Genomic DNA, 19,683 nt, shown 5'->3' on the forward strand with positions numbered 1-19,683 from the left:
TGTCATTACTCCACTATATGTTTACATTGCATTTCTTGTGCTGTAAAGAAGCGATATATACACGCAGTCACGTGTGTTTGCCTGCATATTTTGTTTTATGGATATATTTATTATTAAAAACCCTTTTCAATGATGTTTCGGAACATAAACATCTGAATTATGAAAAAAACCAACTCATTTGTATGTCGTGAATGATAAAGTCACCCTGAAAAGACAGCGGCTTCCTCTGATGAAACGTCTTCGCTCTCCCTCGGTCGCCCATTTTCACACAGATGTTCGACAATACTGCCGTAAAGGAGATCCGTCACGATTGAACCAAACGCCACCGACATTATTCTGCCCTGGTGTGTAATTTGAGTTGCCGTAAAGTGTAACACGTCCGCGTCTAGTGTGCGCGTGCGTGCTGTTACACGGATGTCGATTCGACTCTTTTACAAACTCCGCTGCCGGCTAAACGGCGGAACAACTCTGTCCCCAAAATCCCTGTTCCTACCTTTTTTTAATACAGAACGGCAAAATCGAAAAATAACGACGCAACATCCCTTTTTAACATGCTGTATGAATGAATCCTCTCACACACACACACACAGCACCACAAAGCCACACATATACTGACTCTCTCCCCAGAGTCCTGACATTGTCCTCTAAATTACCCCAATAATGAGATTACAGTGTTTCCCTCTTGTGAAAGGGGTGGGGGGGGGGGGTTGGATCCTGTGAGGAGGTGATAGGAGCGGTAGCAGAGAGGGGAGAGACGGTTCAAGATAAGGATCGCTGCCACAGCAATGCACTCAGGGCCGCTGTGAGTAATTGTTCTGTCCTCGGTAACATTAGCTGTCATGATAATGGAATATTCACAGAGATTGATACGCGGACCGGCCGGTCTGAAAGGAAGGATCATTTAAACCGCTGCACCGATCTTACAGTCCCCACCTGAGTCTGACACCTCTGCAGAGCCACTGTTACAGTTTCCCTCCCTTTCGCACGGCTCAGGAAAGACCGGACGCATAATGTAGAGGTTTGAAAGTTTTGCCGAAAAAGTCTGGAAAATTGATTGATCTTTTTTTCCTTTTTTTGCTAGCCTTTCTGGGTTTTATGACACGCAACGTTTCTGTTTTTCATTGGTTCCCACTCCCAGTATACAGCTGTTTTCTGTGAAGATGCTCGGATAAACCAGCTGTACGCTACCTGCCGAGCACCAAGTGTAGACTGGCACAGTTGACGACCAGCTCGTGAACACAAAACGCCATTTTTGCAGCTAAAGAAGAGACCAAACTGTAATGGATATAAAACCATCTGCGTGGGCGACTGTTTGCGGATCAGTATCGGACCATTTGACCGTTTCATCGCCATAAGGCGATAATACCTCGGTATTGTGTTGTTCTTCAAAAACTGAATTATCTTCTTATCATGATTATTTGCCAACATTCTCATTTGCAGTATCCACTTTATTGAATGTGACCACATCAGCAAAACTAGCAGCCCCACTCTCCAACCATTGAATTGTCAGGTGTTTCCTTCAGTCCTCTGACTCTTGCATGTTTCCCACAGGTCCAACCAGCTGGAGGACAAGATCACTCTGATCAAAGGCCGCATCGAAGACATCAAGCTCCCAGTGGAGAAGGTGGACATCATCATCTCAGAATGGATGGTGAGTGCACATCCACGCACACATGTACACACTCTGGCGGTTCAGATTGCGGGAACGCGCTCACACCGCCTCATGAAACCAGTTCAGTTCCCACTCAAACGCATGTTCAGTCACATTGATGTCCGCGGACCGGGGATCGGTCAACGCGAGTCAGCTGACTGAAATTTGGAGTCTGAATCCATCCCGTGTGACTTCCACGAATTCCAAGAAAATCAACATCAGAAGAGCTTCCACTTGGGATTATCTGTTTTTAATCGAAGGTGAATGGATACGTTGAATACGCGGGTTCAACCAGCTTCGTGGATGCGGCGGGTTTTTCCGGGACCTCATACGGTCGCTCGAATAAATGCAGTTCTAGCTCGAGTGGTGTGGACAGCTCAGGTCAGGACTCAAACCACCTGCATGTCGTTATTAGTTACAGTTGGAGAGTTGAGTGGGTAGACCTTTCAAAAAAACACCCAAAAAAAAGCAAGTGGATGAATGGTCGCTTTGTAAGAGCAGGCGTGTGAATTAGGATGTTCATAGCGGAGAGTTATTAATAGTGACTGAAGCTTGGACATCGTCACCGTATGTCCTCTCAGTCAAATGCATCGAAATTCACAGGAGACGTTTTACTTGTGGTGGGAGCAGCTCAGGTGGAGGTAATAACACTAACGATGGCTCGCTTTTCAGGCGTCCCCGTCGGCATGCTAGCTGGAATGTAGCCGTTGTTCACCTTGTTCGTCATCCTGTGGGAAGTCACTTTTTTTTGTCAGCTCATTTTCCATCCAACAGTCTTTGAACTCTTGGAACACATGCAGACGTTTACCCCAAGATGTAAAATGCTCAGCTTATACTCTCAGATGGGTCCCTTATCAGCCAATGAGCATGCAGGATCCCAAGGTGCCAGCAAGCTGTGATGCATGTTTTTAAAAAATGTTTTAAACGGGGCTAAACTCGACCATGAGCTCCTCCTGAATAGCTAACCAGGAAGAGACGTCTCCCTTCCCCTTGATGCCCATTTATCAGGGAGATCCTCCGTGGCGATACAGGCGGCACGGCCAAAGTTGAACGCACCACTGAAGTCATACCTAATTCATGAGCATCCCATATCTGTCCCCTTCCACCCCCCCACCCCCACCCCCACATCCATCTTGAAAAAAAAAATTCCAGGGTCACGCTCAGTGGTCGCCAGCCAGAGCCTTCCCATCCCCTCACCGGGGAAATTGAAATTGGGTGGTTGACTTGTCGGTGGAGCGGTGAAGGATGGGGGCCGTAATCTCCGATGACACCGGCTCACGGAACGCTAATAAATCTAAGAATCGCCCAGTCACTTCTCATCATGGCGGCAATGGCAGACATTTCTCAGAGTGGCCAGAACTTTAAAAGCTGCCCGCCAATCTGCCTGTATAAAACTGACAGCTGTGACTGGAGTAGACTTTCGGGCTTTAGACTGTATGAAACAAATATGGCTTTGTCTTATAGCAGGTCGTGTCTTATTACCATTGGAAATACCATAGCTCTGTATTTATTGATTTTCTTGTTGTATAGATGACTTATCACAATAACTTAATCTCGCATAAACATCACAAAATGTTTTGGTTTTTCAAATAAATACTAAATATATGTTGTATAATAAAATTAGTGCTGTGAAAAATAACGCGTTAACTCAGTTAATTAAATTACAGGATTAATTAGTTGGTTTTTTTTAACGCATTTAACGCATGCGCAGAATGAGCTTCCAATCCGGCAACAACTCTTCTCGGAGCTCGTGCCTGTCTTGAGAGCCCTGTAAATGTATATATGTGATTAATCATGATTAATCCACAGAAACCTGTGATTAACCTGATTAAAATTTTTACTCGTTTCACAGCCCTAAATAAAATACAGGTAGTGTTTGATGGGAATTTCCCATGTGGGGTTACAAGATTGATCCCTCATTACCCACTGAATCTCTAAAATGACCTTTTATTACTAAATCTGATTTACCATTTCAATTTGACCTCTGTTAATTATCAGAGAAATCTTTTTTTAATGTTTCTCTCTTCTCTAAACAGTATGCATATAATCCAGCGTGACTATGTTGTCATGTGATGTTGTTCATATGAGCCTCACAGCTGCCTGGTAGTTTTTCTCCCAGCCTTATTAAGTGACTGCAAATGCAAACTGAACATTTACGGCCCCTCAACTGGCTTTTATTGTGAAGCAATCGCAGGAAATACAAAAGTGTTACTGGGGTTGAGGCATCTAAAATGTGAACGCAAAAGAAGAACTCGCTACAGCAAGGGCGTTCTCATGGTGATGATTGGTCGTGCCGTAACCACAAGGTAGCCGGTTTCGATTCCCCGCTCTCCCCATAGTTCCATGTTGAAGTGTCCTCTAGCAAGACACTGAACCCCCCAGTTGCTCCCAGGGTGCTTCACTGCAGCCCACTGCTCCTTAATAACTCAGGATGGGTCAAATGCAGGGAAGAATTTCCCCACGGGGATCAATAAAAGTGTAAATTTCTTTCTTTCTTTTTAAATGACTGTCAGTTTAATATCACAGGAAGTGATACAATGAGAAGGATCAGGCACCGTGAGCTGCAGCATGAAATACTTTCAAAAGTCCAATTCGTATGCAACATTGTTCTGCTGCTCTGTAAATGGATACGAATAAAAAACACTTCTCAATTAGTGTTTGCTGCCCGCTAATTTCGAGAAACGTAAGTGTTCGACAGCACTTGCCATTACCACTGTAACTACGGTTGTGGCCAAATCAACCAGAACTGGAATCCTCAGGACTTTAAAGTCACTTTGATTATTCTTGTCCCACCCAGTTGCGGCAGATCCTCCCTGCAATAAACCCAAAGATCCACTTCACCAACATCAAGGGGTTTTGTCTTTATGACTTTGATCAGGGTCTAATACCTCGGCCTGACATGGATTTAATGCATGCCGCTGAGCTAATCCTGTTCAAAATACACACACACACACACACACACACACATACAGATGAGAGCCTTGCCAAGGCCTCCAACGTTGAATGGCCAAATTAGGTCAAAGCAATGTCTTTGGGATGCACACGAGGGAATTCTGTAACTAAGAATAGGTTAGCATCCAGCATTTCCTCTGCAGAGACGTGGCTGGCTTTGTATTCCTTCCTCTGGTTTGAAAGAATATTAGATTGGCGTGAAAAAAATAAAAGTGTAAACTCAATCTGAAGACCAGAACTGAAAATTGAGGACCGTAGTCATACATTATAACACTCACTGAACAATGTAATTAATCTGAAATTTTGAGAATGAATTGATCTACAGACCCATGCTCTGGATCAAGAGAGAGAGAGAGCCTCGTGCTTACTGTGGAAAAGCATCACTCCTTTAAAAAAGAAAAAAATCTATCATCACGTGTGTTGTGATTGAAAATGTTGTTCTCTGGCCTGGAAAGTCGTCTGTATTGAGTGGAAGGAATGCAGTGACGAATGTCTGGGACTTTGGAAAGGTATTCATTCCAGAGAGACTGTGAAACAAATGCAGCACGTCATTTCAAAAATAGAAAATAACTGGAACAGAATAAGAGCTTGTTGGGTGAGGTGGAAAAAAATATATCAGCATTTTTTTTTAGGCTGCAAAACAATATAATAGTTAGTTTTTAAGAATATTTTATTCCTGAACAGTACAACCAAATTAATATCCTTATTGTAAAGAAAGGATTACCCTAAAAGGTTACAAAACATCAACGTTTTTTCACAGCAATTTATATATATATATATATATATATATATATATAACAAAAAGGAGGGGTGGGGGGATACAGGAGCCATAGAGCTGCATCTGATAGATTATGATCTCTGTATGAAGAATATTTTTCAAATTAAATGTATTGCGTCTGGGTTGAAGTTGAACCCCACATTGCAAGAGGTGTTTTATATTAGTATGTAGTTATGGACACATACATTACTCGCATTTTATATCAGCGTTTAAACATCATAACCAAACTAGATAAAACAAAACAACAGAGGTCGAAATAGTGCAAAAAAGGTAATAAGAAAATGTCAAGAGAGGAGAGTACTTCTTTAACAATCCATTTACCAAATTGTAGCTTTATGGACGTAACCGTACAAGTTTAATCATGAAGTAATAAGTTACTTATCTTACAATTAATGCTGTTGGTGAAAGCGAGACAAAGGATTAAATCACCGACGTGATGACGGTGCTTACAGGGCTAATGGGCAGAGAGGGGTGATGGATGTCTCGTATTGATGGTGGTGGTGCTGGATGGAAATGAGGACAATGAGAGTCTGTCTGTCGTGGCGGTGTTTGACAGACTGCCTTCAGCGGCACCGCTGTCATTTCATAACTCACAATATTGATCGGTTCTCTTTCTCAGCGCACGGAGAGAGAAAGAAAAGAAAACGCGTCCAGAGCAGATAAGAGAGTGGGGGGGGGGAGGAGGAGAGCTGAGTCCGCAGAAGGCTAAATAAAGACCGTCACTCCAAGATCATTCCCAGGTGATGGGCCTGCTGGCTCGGTTGTGTTTAATGGCGCCGACACAAGACGAAGACAGTCGGAGGAGAGGTGGCTTTAACCAACTTTAGGTGCATGATAATAGAAGACACATTGTGAACTAAAGCCTGAAATGGTGTGTGTGTGTGTGTGTGTCCCGCGGTCACAAGCTCAAATTATTACTGTACAAGATGTCACCGTGTTTTTTCTTCTTCTTCGAACCGAGCTGAGGTCCGAGACCACCTCTCTGTGCCGGTTGTTTGAGTCCGCATCAAACTACCATTGCTGTCCCCAAAACGAGCCGCGCCACTGCGAGTCTGATGTCGACTTGTGAAAGAAGCTTGAAGCGTCGACATGTCGATATTGGGCCCAAAGCAATCCTGGCCACATTTTGGATTATCATTCTCTCTAGTTCTGCTGTCCATCAAACCTTACATGGGTTATACGAGACATAAATCCCCCTGCTAGAAGAATGCGAAATATAAACTGAAATATTTGGTCCACGTGTGAAATTGCCTCTAGACTTATTCATTACATTGGAAGAGAAACAAACAAACTATGTTAACCACTTGGTGTTGAAGGCCGGTGTCCCTCAGGCTCGTGAGGTATGTGATAACTCACCTTGGAGAAACTCTTCCAGAAGGTCAAATTGGTGTTCAGCAACATTTTCATTCAAATGTGAGAAGAACCCTGAACAAGGCGAGTGAACTTCTCCGCTGCCCCAGAGGAGGAGGAGCAGGAGGATTTCTATGTGCCCACATCTCTGATACTTTATCTGGAGGGGAACATAGTTTGACTACAAAACAAGTATCTTTGTCACACACACACACACACACACACAAAACACATAGTCCAGATGCTTGTGTGTGTGTGTGTGGTAGAGGTGTGAAGTTAAATTCATGGCGGCTCTTCCTCTTCAGCCTCATTATCTGGCTGGGAGACTCACCTGCCCAAGAAGAGGTCGGTAGTCATCAGTCATCCTGTCCTTCAGTCAGTCAGTCACACACACACACACACACACACACATTCCAACACACAGTTCGAAAGACTCAGGAAGTGGATTTCTGCCTGCGTACCTCAGATTGGTTATCTGTGAGTGTTTTTTGGGGGTAAATTTAAACAGATGTCCACACACTCCTAAAAGTTGCTCACTGCGGTTGCATGCACAGTATTTCTTCAGATTACAGATTGCAACACAACTGCTGACACGGACGCTAAATGAAGTTCTCTGATAAAATGTGCGAGGGATTTAATCAGAATACAATTTTTTGGACTTGGGCAGAGTCTCATCCGCTGAAAATGTCAGTTTAGTTGTGTGGTTTCTTCTGAAAACACGGGCAACCTTATCCGCGGATGTAAAACATAATGTCCTTCTCCTTTGTCGAACACTATCAAAGTTTTTCACCACCCCTCTCAACCCCTTGTGATCAGAAGACACTCTTCAGGTTGAGGGCGGTTCTGTGATTATTGAGATTGGGCTATTATTCTAATTAATTAATTGGAAATTGGGCAATAAGCACAGCTCACAGCCTTCCTGTTTAGTGAAACCGGGCAGCCGTGTCAGTAAAATGCAAATGCTTTACTTACTATGCAATTTGAGTAAATGAAAACACAACGGGTTAAAGCACAGAGCTCTTGCTGGACTAAAATCCCAATTTTACCCAAGCATTGCGTTAAAATCCTCAGTCGTCCATCTCTCGCATCGCATCGTCTTCCCTGTTCGTAAACGTGACGAAGCACAACAAGTCAAAGGGACACGTTTCCTTTTGGTGCACCGCCCCTCTGTATTTCTCGCCCCACCCGCCTGGTGAAGCATACAGGAAGCCATTTATTACAACGAGCACGGAGGTACATAAAGATCTGCAGCGCAATTCAGTTCAAGATTATATTTACTGTACGTATCCAAAATGCAATGTTGCATTTCACTCATCTGGGCGGAAGAGAGCAAGTGCTCTCTGGTTTGAATACAAATTCTACACGACCTTCATAACTTCACGACTTGAAATATCCCTCAAACAGACGTTGTCATAAACCCAACACCCATAATCTTGCGCCGCTCGGTCCAACATCGTTTTTTTGTGAAGAGAAATGACCTCTGTGTTCCCTCTAAATTATGAATCTAATAACGGCTCGCGAACGCTTGGGCAAGTACACCTGCCGAATACAAGTATATATTAGGGTACGTGTCAATTCAAAGATATTTTTTTTATTACCTTCGCATTGAAAATGCGGAAGGTTATGTTTTGATCGCCGTGTATTTGTATGCGTGCGTGTTATTCGCATAAGTCAAAAAGTATTAAACCGAATCGCATGAAATTTGGTGGGATGATTGGTTATTATCCGGGGACCATTTGATTAGATTTTGGGATCGATCGGGTCAAAGGTCAAGGTCAAGGTCATGAAAAGGTCAACATCTTATTTTTACCGCAGTAAATTTGTATCCAATTGGCATGCAACTAATGCCAAAATGTTCATAATGCAATGCTCAATCTTGTGATATGCGAAGGTATGCGCTCTACCGAGTGCCCGTTCTAGTTTCAAGTTGTTATGCTTCTGACTTTGACCTTAAAACAAAAATATTTTTTTATGTAAAGGTGCCTTACACAAAATCCAAACATTACTAAATGGTGTGTACCTGTATTCAAATACACATCATCACAATCCGGTCCTGATGTGATGGAGTCTCCCTCCTCATTACAGCCACCAAACAAAAAATGTAAAACCGAACAAGACCTTTTCATTAGGTCGGGCTATATTTATCTAAATTTACCAATGCACAAATGAATGCATGACGTCCTTCTGCTGCTCAACTTAAGGAGTAACTTCTCTCGTTGGAAGGTTTTGAAGTCTGCACCTTTGAGACACCGAGCACCGCTGATGCCTGTCTTACAAGATACAATTTGGGAAATAAAAATTTGGGAGCATGAAATTGAACGAAAAAAAGATAATGGATACATGTGCATTAGTGAAAATTTCCCCATTTCCCTTCAAACCTTTCATGTCTTCAAATCCTTTCCATACATGATTGAAATGTTTTTCCCGGGCCAAGTTAATTGTCGTATCATCTTCTAAAAAATGTGGAAAAAAACACAATGTTCTTATCATTGATTTCCAAAGAGCCGCTGCTTGTAATAACCTTGTAGCTATACTGCAAATTGCTTTGCTGTTACACAATCTTTCCCCTCTTATCTCTCATTTGCATGCCTTTTTAAATGGAAATTAGGCCGGTATTGGAGCACGCTCAACGTACACCCGCCGAGCGCTAACCCACCGAAATCTATTACTCGGATGTGTGTGTGTGTGTGTGTGTGTGTGATATGTTTATGCTGATTTGGAGTCACCTGACCATAAACTAGCATCGGAGGGTCTCTTTGGCGAAGAGGCCTTCGGTGTTCAAAGAAGCGTGGAAGTGATCCCAGAAATACACCACCATCTTCTCTTTTTTTTTTGCCACGGCCCCTCGCGGGACTGGAAGTGACGATGATCTGCAGTAATTGAGGAAGACGTATGCCGAAGGCTGCAGGAGAGGGGAGGTACTGGAGGGCGGAGGGAAGTGTAAACTGCTGACGCAGGTTTCTGTTCCAAAATGCCTCTTGGTATCAAATAATTGACAGCTTTACATTACATCTGTAAATTGTGACACGCCAATCCTTTTTTCTTTTCTTTTTTTCTCACTCTGCTTCCAGCGAATAAAGACAGGACATTATAAAAGTTCTATCAGAGGAGTTTTATAAATACAATTTAAATTTAATAGCATTTGCGTAAAGTTAAGGGCAGGGACAACTCCACGACACTGCGCATTAGTAACACAGCTGTAAAAGTGTATTTGCCGTTTTTCTTATTGTGTGTGTGTGTGTGTGTGTGTGTGTCTTGGTGCATATATAGATGTGTGTGTGTGTGTGTGATAGCCAACTCGGGAATGTGTTTTATATGCTAATTTTGTTAATGTGTATAAGCTGCTCCAGCCCGTTCTCATTAGGATTTCATTAGTCTCTTTTTATGGAAATGCACAGCGACTATACTGCGGCGCGGCGCCGGCACCAGCCGAGCTGCCTGGCAGTAAAGCTCAGCCGCGTCCTCGCACTCGAGCCAAAGTTCTACTTTCCACGTCGGGGAGTGCGCCAGTTTCCGCCGGAGTCAGTGTGACGTACATTTTCGACGTCAAATTTTTTTCTGGGTTAATTAATGCACCACTGAGCAACTTTCACGGGATGCCTTTGACTCGTGCGGCCAGTGGTCGTGTAGAGGTCAGCTGTGTGGAGCGCATCCTCCCAAGCAGTCTGCACGTGTTTCGATTTTTTGTTTTCAATTTGATTTGCTCATCACATCCTGGATGAATCCTTCAAAGACACTTGTATACCCCTCTGGCAGCGTATCTCTGAAATAACTTTATCGATAATATTGAGTCAGGTTAGTGACGGTATGGGCTCCTTGGTAGCTCTGACAGCTCAACTGAGCCGCAGAGGGGGGCGGGGCTTAGCGGAGGTCATTTTCACCAACGTCTCATCAGGAAAGCCGTACTTTTTTCATTTAGTGCGACAATTGAGTCCAGACTTGACAAACTTCACCGGTCAGACGGGGATAAAGAGGTGACTCATCTTCACGTTGCCCGACAGCATTTTGCTCTGAATGTGTCGTATCGGTCGGAATTTTTTTTACTTGAACTTTTAATTAAAACGCTGTGACGCCGTTGGTCGGAGTTTAATGAAACTCTGAGGGATATTACATTTGAGCGCCCTGCTCTCGTAATTAGAACATCGGCACTGATGCGGCCCGAAGGCCGAAGCCGAAGATTCGACTTTTAGTGACGACCTGCGTCGATCACGAGTGACAATATGACCACTGTTGGATTGTTACTGCAGATTTAAAAAAATAGTTTCATGTCAAGGTTAAAGTATTTTGGCAAGATCTAATCAGAACTCGGACAAACTTAAGTACTTGAGGTTTATTTCCAGCCCCCGTCGCATTCCATTCTAATGGCACAGACTGTTTTCTGGGTAATAAAAATGGCAGATGTATATGTTTTGGGGGGGGGGGGGGGCATTGAAGGCAGCAGGGAGGGGGGAGGGGGGGGCAGTAATCCTGGAGCATTGTTGACGATAAAAGTGAGGTGCAACTATGCTTTTGGGCATCTCTCTCTCTCGCTCTCATATCCTCTTCCCTTCAAGAGAAGCAGTGTGCCGTGAAATTGGGATCTAAATTACGAGGCCAGTGTTCTCCGTGTGAGGGTTTAAAAAGAAAACGAACGACCCGCTCGACTGCTAAGGACATCGGCTGGACCTCGACACGTCGGCAGCAGAATATTTGCGGGCCCCGTCTTCGGTTCGAGACCAGTCCGCTGTCGACAGACGGAGGGAGTGCGTCTCCTTTTTATCGCCTCGCGGAGGATGAGCCGGTTCTATCGGCTTCATCGCTGTCATGATTATCAGCTCGGGCCCACAACAGAGATGCTGACGATTTTGGGAGTCGGTTATAAATCAAGGCCGTTCCCCTGGTGTGTCATGCTCTCCTCTCCGGTTTTCCAATGGAAGGTTGTCTTTAATTTGAATAATACGCTTCTTATCTCAGGGAATTACTATTCTGCTGGCCACTGCATCCTCTCTATATCACTCTGTCTTGCTCTTCCTCTCTCCTCCCCTTCTACTTACCCTTAATCATACACCCCCCCCATTCCCTCATTCAGTTTGTATCTTTTGTCCTGGCCTTCACCTCTCCTTGTTCCTACGTCGACCCACAGCTGAAGAGAAAGTGGAGGTATTGGAATCTGAAACATAACTCAGGCCATTCTGTTTTCTTTCTTTTCACTCGTTGCAGCACTTTAACGGGATACGGTTCAAACGGAGGACCAGCTGCTGGGATCCTATTAACCCAGAGCAACATCTGGCGTATTGTTGTATATCCTCAGATACTGTAAGCCGCTTTACTGAGTTTCTCTTTCGCAAAACGCTCGGATTGACTACGAGCTCCCTCTTGTAAACAGGAACGCAGTGAACTGTATATATCTAGGGCTTTTATTGTGAAGGCTAACAACGGAAGTAGTGGATATGGTCTGCGCTGCTTTTGTCAATGTGGAAAGGGGGGAAGTTTCGCTTCTTGGTCCAGGCCACGGAGCCTCCGTGTTGTTGTACACTATAATGTACACTTTGAACATGTCCACGATTGATTGATGCCTGTATTAAAAAAATTAAGTTGCTTTTTGTAACTTGTTTTAAGAGCTGTTTCCATGTTCTGAGATGTTTGGTAGGTGCTTCATCAGAAGCGATAGAACCAACGGTGATAATAAAATCCATCTCGTTTATAATAGGGCCTCTTATATCCTCCATGCTGGACCTGTAAAGCTGTACAAAATACGAAATAATAAAAGTTGTCAGGCCGTGGATAAACCTGCGGATTACGCACGAATGTGATTTTCTCCAGGAGGAATGTTAATGTCAGACATCCCATCAGAACGGCACCAGAAATCCATATCAAGCCATGTACGGCTTCATGGATCCACGGTGAACATGCGGACACATTTATCATTGTGAAAGGAAATGATGGGAACCAAAATGTCCAGGTTGAAATGTGAAGGGGTTGTACTTTCGACATTTTGCTCCCAGAGCTCTTGCCTTGATCGTAAAACACCGATCTGTAAGCATCGATGGGTGTTTGTGTTCCTGAAATCAGTGTTGAAATAACTGATATGGGTCATCAGTTACAGGACACATGTACATGCAGTGATTTTGGCTCCACCCCCTTGTCCCAGATGGAGACGTGCCCGCCCGTACGCTTGAACCCGCCCCACATGCATTGCACATGAACACCGCATTGAAGGGGCCAGCGTTGCAGCTCGGGCTTATCCGATTGGTTGGAGGGGTATCGGAGGTTGAAAAAGCCATTTGTCAGCAATACGTGCCACTCGGGTCGAAGCCAACAAGATGTGGACAGAACTCAATTTCAGCATTAATGGAATAATCGCACGGTTGATGTGCCGTCTACTGGAGCAGAACAGGAGGTCAACCCAGGGTCAGACCATTGGCTGCTGGGTGGCAGACCACGTGGGGCCACATCACTCAATTCACAGTCGCAGCTAATTCAGATTTCCGCCATAGTGATCTTGAATTAAAAAAGGTAATTGGATTGTCCAGTGGTTCCGGAGTCTTCTCCTCCGCACACATTTATTACCTGCCCTGAACTGTCAAGTCAACTTTTTCCCCAGAAGATACTTTGACAGTAATGTGGTTTTGCTTTCTTCTTCTTTTTTTAGGGTTACTTCCTGCTGTTTGAGTCCATGTTGGACTCCGTCCTGTACGCCAGAGACCGCTACCTGGCGGACGGCGGCTCAGGTAGGTCACATCTTCTCTTCACCACAAACTCGAGGGTCGCACAACGGGTTGTTCCATCAAAGTGGGCGATTGTCTATATGCCACGTTAAAAAAAAAAAATTTTCTCCTGGCATTGTCATTTCATTTCCCCATAACTCAATAACCGAATTTGAATAGTGTCCCTGTGACCTACACATGTTCAAAGTGGGAGGAGAGTCACGGGGCGTTTCTGTGCTTTATTAACACTAAAGTGACACAGACACACAAAGCCACCTTTTTTTTTTACAGTAGGTCGGCACTACGATGGGTGCTCTCTAAAACCCACTGCCGCCAACTTCAAATCGATCAAGGCTTGCAATATCTGAATCCGTCCGGAAAAGTTTTTTATATTATCTCTTCGTACACAACATAAAGCTGTAAAAAGGCTACATTTACTTACCATGGCATCTCCATTACCTGCTGCTGTTTAATTATCATCTGATGGAGATTCAACACCAGACCTGTCGCCATATGCACTCCATTGAAGTGGGTTTCCCTGTCACAGTGTAACAAGCAGCAGCCCGGCTCAAACAAATGGAGCACAGCTTCTGACAATCTTCGGTATGATCACATTTCTCAACATTGGTTAATTTCCAAAAGTACGAACATGTGAGTTTTTCTCTGCAAATTTTAAAATGTTGTAAAAATATCATTTGTAGGCTGTTTCTGCTGCCATTGAAAAGCTGGCGTGTGATACTGAGGTCAGATTTACTGACATTTTGATATGTCAGCAGGGAGAAACTGCTCATGCCAGCCCCCTGTGCTTATTACAAGTAACACGTTGGAGTGATGACACAGATCATCTTGGATTTCCCACTGGGAGTGTCAATTCAAGCGGCAAACACTGCAGTGATACAGTGTTTGCACATATATGCACAGAAGAAAAGCCAGAAACATAGAGGCGAGAATGTAAATATATTTCTCTTAAAATGTATTTGAGTTGTGTAATTTAAATTGTATACAACTTGAACATGGAAAAGAGGTTTCGGGACGTCTAAGCCGAGCAACACTCGGAGGAGGGTTGACAAACAGCTGAGGCTCAGCAGCTCACCTCACCCCGATGGCTGCTTTAAAGACGACTTGTCTCCTGTGTGGCTGGCCTGCAGGGTGGGCTGAAGGGGGGTCGGGGGGTTACTTACACACAGAAGCTGAGTCTGGGTGTTGCCGTTGCACTTTTTGCCTCACTAGCAGTTTGGCTTAAAGCATGGTGACATCGATACGACCTCATGTGCAGCTTGGAATTCCAGCGTGCAGTAGAGAGTGTGTGTGTGTGTGTGTGTGTGTGTGTGTGTCATCCCATACATACCACCAACCGGATTTAACGGCTTGTGCCAAATGTGACCCAAACTAAGGAACGGTTCCAGCACACTGCTTTTAGTGGCTCCTTGGGACTCGAGGGAGAGGTCACACTCTCACACAAACCCCATGGAATGACCCCCCCCTATAGAGACGGATGTGTTAGTGACGGGGATTGGACAGACGGGCGTGTGACCAGAGTGACAGGTCAGGGGGCGCCGTATGGTTCGTCATGAGCCTTTCACCCTGACGCTCCCAGAAGCGGTTGCTCCCTCCGGATCGAATGCCACGCACGTGGCCGGGGGGAAAAATTCCCAGAATCGTCATTTATGTTACGATAACTACTTTTAGATAAAACTTGTTTTTACTTATTATGTTGGTCAAAAGTTTATCCAGATAAACTAGTCTGGCCAGCTAAATATTCTAGCTTTCATTGGTTGTTGTCAGTGAAATTATATGAAATTGAGACAATTCTATTCTGAAAATTCATAAATTTACGTCAGTAAGAGATTCATAGTTTCATTAATTTGATAAATTCAGAGTATTCCCCATGTCTCATTGAGCATGCACGGTGGCGGGTTAGTTACCTGCGTCGATACTACCAGTGGAAGCTCCTCCGTGTTGATTTCTCTTCAGAAGTAAACACTGGAAGCATTATTTATGTGCAAATCTGTTAAGCAAATATTCCTTCATTTCGGTGCAGCCGATGTTACAACCCTTGTTTTAATTTATTGAGTGTTGATCTTAAAGTAATTACTGTCACATTAGAGTCACATTAGATTTATCAACTTCTTTACTGTAGTTTATTTTCCGATTTTGAGTGAACATTGGCCGGCTGCGTGTGCGTGTGTGTGTGTGTGTGTGTGTTACATTAGCAGAGAGTTACAGCGGCCTGCTCATTCTCCCCACTACATTAACCTCCCCTTCCATCCTTAAATGTGTCCCTGCATGCCTGGCACAGCACAGCGTCCAGGGAAAAGGGTTCTGTTTTGACCCACCCACACACACACACCGTCTTTTCCCTCTTTCACAGCCAACCAATGGGGTAGATGGAGATAGAAGGGTGGGGGGGGGGGTATGACAAACGGGCTGGGAGCAGCGAGTCGAGAAGGACGCAGATGTCAAAGCCATGAATCTGGGGACGCCCGTGTACCCCCCCACCCCTCTCCCTCCTTTTCGTCTTTCTCCATCCACAACGCAGCACCCCCCTCTCCGTCTCCATTTCCTTTTCAGTGTGTGTGTGTGTGTCTCAGACGGGCCTGTCCCGATTCTGCCCAATCGGCATTCTGCTCCCCCCCCCACCCACCCACTCCTCTCACCTGGTCCCCCGTGGTTACTCATTCGGTTCAGTAATCAGAGTAAAGTGGAGTGACATGCTGTTTGCATGTGTGTGTGAATACGTGTGAACGTGTGTGTGTGTGTGTGTGTGCACAGTCATCAGGTACGGTGACACTCACGGTCACGAGCAGGATTCGGCTAATATTGACAGGGCCATGAGTTGCCCGTCACTGAGCCGTCGCCATCCATTCGTTCTATGGTCCGATGTGTTAAGGTGACTGAGCACCAACACACATGCCAGGTAAAACTTATAAAACGTGCTCACAGGAAAGGCTTGTATTCTTCAAAACTATATATTTTTTTAAACTATTTTCCTCCCGATGGAGAACAAAAGGTTTGGGATAGCTCGGTTTCTGCAGCAGTTTGAATGGATTTAAATTCTCTGGACTGTTCTTTGTTTCTTCTATCCTTCTCTTTCCCCTTTTCTTCTTCCCGTAAAACACTTAAATAGTTCTTGTCATTAAAAAAATGGAGGATAAATTAAGTTTATTAACCTTTGTTATGGCTGGAAACGGCTAAATGTTCTTAGAAACTTCTGAAAAAAACTGCTTAACCCTTGTGTTGCCTTCGGGTCATTTTGACCCGATTCAATATTTAACCCTCCTGTCGCCTTCGGGTCAATTTGACCCCATTCAATGTTTAATGTCGGTGTTCTTTCGGGAGCCAACAAACAAACATAAAGTACCTCACACTTAAACTTGGAAAACAATATTAATTCTAATAATTTTCTGGAGATTTTAATAGCTGGGGTCATATTGACCTCAAGGGTAAAATATGTTAGTAAATATAAAGGTAACAGGAGGGTTAAACATTGAATCGGGTCATATTGACCCGAAGGCGACAGGAGGGTGAAACATTGAATCGGGTCAAATTGACCCGAAGGCAACACAAGGGTTAATAAAAGCAGTGCTGGTGCTAATGTTTCCTGTCGCTAAAGCTTATGCTAACTCTACCAGCTATCCGCTAAAGCCAACGCTTGTTTCTACTATAGTCATCATTTCTGTCATATACTCATATTTAACGTGATACCGATATTTTAACCATCCTAGCATCATCTTGGATATGAATTATAAAGCCATTTTGCACTGTACTCGATGTCTCAAGTGCATTGAGTGGATTTTTTTGTAAATGTGGCACAAACGTCCAATTGGACTCGAGGTTGAACCGATTAGATGTTTTCGGGAAAACCTTTTTTCGTAAGATTACATAAAAAACGTTGTATGAGAAAACATCGAATTATGACATTTTCACACAAATGTCTATCAGGATTAAACAATGACATTGTGGACAGACATGGACGTAAACTTCATCGTGACCGGTTGGCGCAGACATACGACCTCCAGGTGGTCATTCTAGTCTCATTAGAAGTTATCACGACGCCATAGCCATGGATAACAATGCATGGTTTCTCTTTCTGACTCTCCTGTTGTGAACATCTACTCTTCCATTACTGCCCACGAGTAGCAATATTAGCAAGTTGTATGTTCAAATATTAAGTTTGATATATCCTGAGTGTATTCTGAACTCTAGTTTAGGCCCGAGGCCTCTGAGTTGGCTAATGTAACTTCACAGTAGGGGTACCAATGGCTTCAGCTCTGGCTTAATCACCAAGCATATTATACCCCATACAAATCCATCTATTCGGATGTGAGAACACAATGAGAAGGACATTAAAGCTCACGTTTAATGCTCATTTAAGACACGGATGATGTTTATTCAAAAGACAATATTACAGTGTGTAATATAAGGAGCGACAATAATTACTGCCGATACTCGGCTGTCTTCAAAGCTTTGACAAATGAAACTAGACACACAGTTCCCCCAGTGGCTGACTGACATTTTTATGAGAAAGATTGTGTTTCTGAAGCTGCGGGTTCAGAAACACAGGGTGATTTTCAGCAGCAGTCATTTCTCTGAGGTGATGGAGACGCTGTCAGCTGGTAAACCCCGTGGTTAAGTGTTCTGGCCACTGGCACAAGCTTCACGACCTTCCAGTGCCGGTGAAGTCTCTCAAAAGGCCACTTAAGGCTCATAGTATTAAGACGCACACCTGCCTGGCATGACCATCCCATTGGAAATGCACGAGATGCATTCATATATATATTATTATCTTTATTTCAAAAGGACCATGTACAGTTAGAAGACAAACGTCACCATGTGATGCATTGTACCAGATTGTAGCTATACAGCTGATTTGCATCTGTAGTCCCTTGACGGACAATAACAAACCTAAAACAATAACAAACAGTCCAGGATAAGACACACTTCAACAGTATATGTGGTAAGAAGAAAACAAAATGCACACAATGCGAAGATACAGTACAGCACATTAAAATTAGGTAATACATGCTTTTAAAAGTAAGTAATAAAAACCATTAAAAGTAAGTCATACAAGACATAATCTTTTTTTTGACCCTCCTGTTACCTTTAGGGTCATTTTGACCCCATTCAATGTTTAATGTCGGTGTTCTTTGGGGTCAATTTGACCCCAGGCTGTTTTTCACTGTCAAACATATAAGAAATATCAACTTTTTTATATATTTAAAGGGCTATTTAGGTAGTCAACAAACAAACATAAAGTACCTCACACTTAAACTTGGGAAACAATATTAATTCTAATAATTTTCTGGAGGCTTTAATTGCTGGGGTCAAATTGACCCCGAGGGTAAAATATGTTCGTAAATGTGAAGGTAACAGGAGGGTTAAAGGACTTTTCCTGTTTCAACATGAACATGACCACCATGTGCAACTCCAAGCCCATTAAGAAACGGTTCCACCCCGGTGTCGTGTGAAAGAACATGTCTGGCCTGGTGCACCGAAGCTCGCCAACACGCTCGGAAAGGGAGGGGTGAGCAATCTCCAACCTCAGCGCTAGACGCCACTAAATCCTACACTCTGGACCTTTTTTAGGAGTGCTGTTTATATTACGTGAGCCCGGTGCTCATGGGACAACGAGATCTTTTAACAATCACAGATGGTAATATTTTGGTGCCATCTCGTGTAAAGTATGAAGTATTAAAGTGGGACAAGATGGCCATCGGGCCTGTTTTGTGTAAACGTGATGGATGCTGTCATTACGGCAGCCTCATGGAATTAATGCAAAGCTCCACACCCACAAGATGTTAAGGCGTTCTCCGATTGAATTTGGTGAATGGTTTTCAAGCCATTCAATTTGTTGATATTTAACTTGTCTCCGCACTGGGAGTAGAAGTTTATGGGAGCAGAATTTCCCATGATTAATGATCTTTTAGTTTCGTGGAAAACGCATCCCCCAAAGGGATTCACTCTTTGCTGACCAGGCGGCCTTGTTATCGCCCGCAGCAACAAACCTCCAGAAATATGGACTGCGATACATTGTGAGGGGTTTCTGTTGAATGTGTAGTGCATTCTTAGGAGGTTTAAGCAATAGTCAGGTTCAATTTAAGTGCATTGTCAATAGACCTTGGTTAACAGTTTTTTTATTCCAACAGATAATTCAAGAACTAACAATAAAAGTGACAGTTTTTATCTCCTTAAATGGCTGGTAGATGGAGCCCAAGTGCAGAAATAGACTAGAGACCATCTTGGAACAGGATCACACCTGCCACGAT

General features: G+C 43.7%; 1 protein-coding gene across 1 annotated transcript in view; it reads left to right on the plus strand.

Annotated features, from left to right (window-relative positions):
* prmt3 (protein arginine methyltransferase 3) overlaps positions 1-19,683 on the plus strand; it is a 49,636-nt gene that overhangs the window by 9,711 nt on the left and 20,242 nt on the right. The window contains exons 10-11 of the mRNA XM_056412625.1: positions 1,552-1,651; positions 13,363-13,441. Coding sequence (XP_056268600.1) covers positions 1,552-1,651; positions 13,363-13,441 — 179 coding nt within the window. The remainder of the gene's footprint in view (positions 1-1,551; positions 1,652-13,362; positions 13,442-19,683) is intronic.

The sequence above is a fragment of the Pseudoliparis swirei genome, chromosome 4 (assembly GCF_029220125.1).
Source record: "Pseudoliparis swirei isolate HS2019 ecotype Mariana Trench chromosome 4, NWPU_hadal_v1, whole genome shotgun sequence".
NCBI lineage: Eukaryota > Metazoa > Chordata > Actinopteri > Perciformes > Liparidae > Pseudoliparis > Pseudoliparis swirei.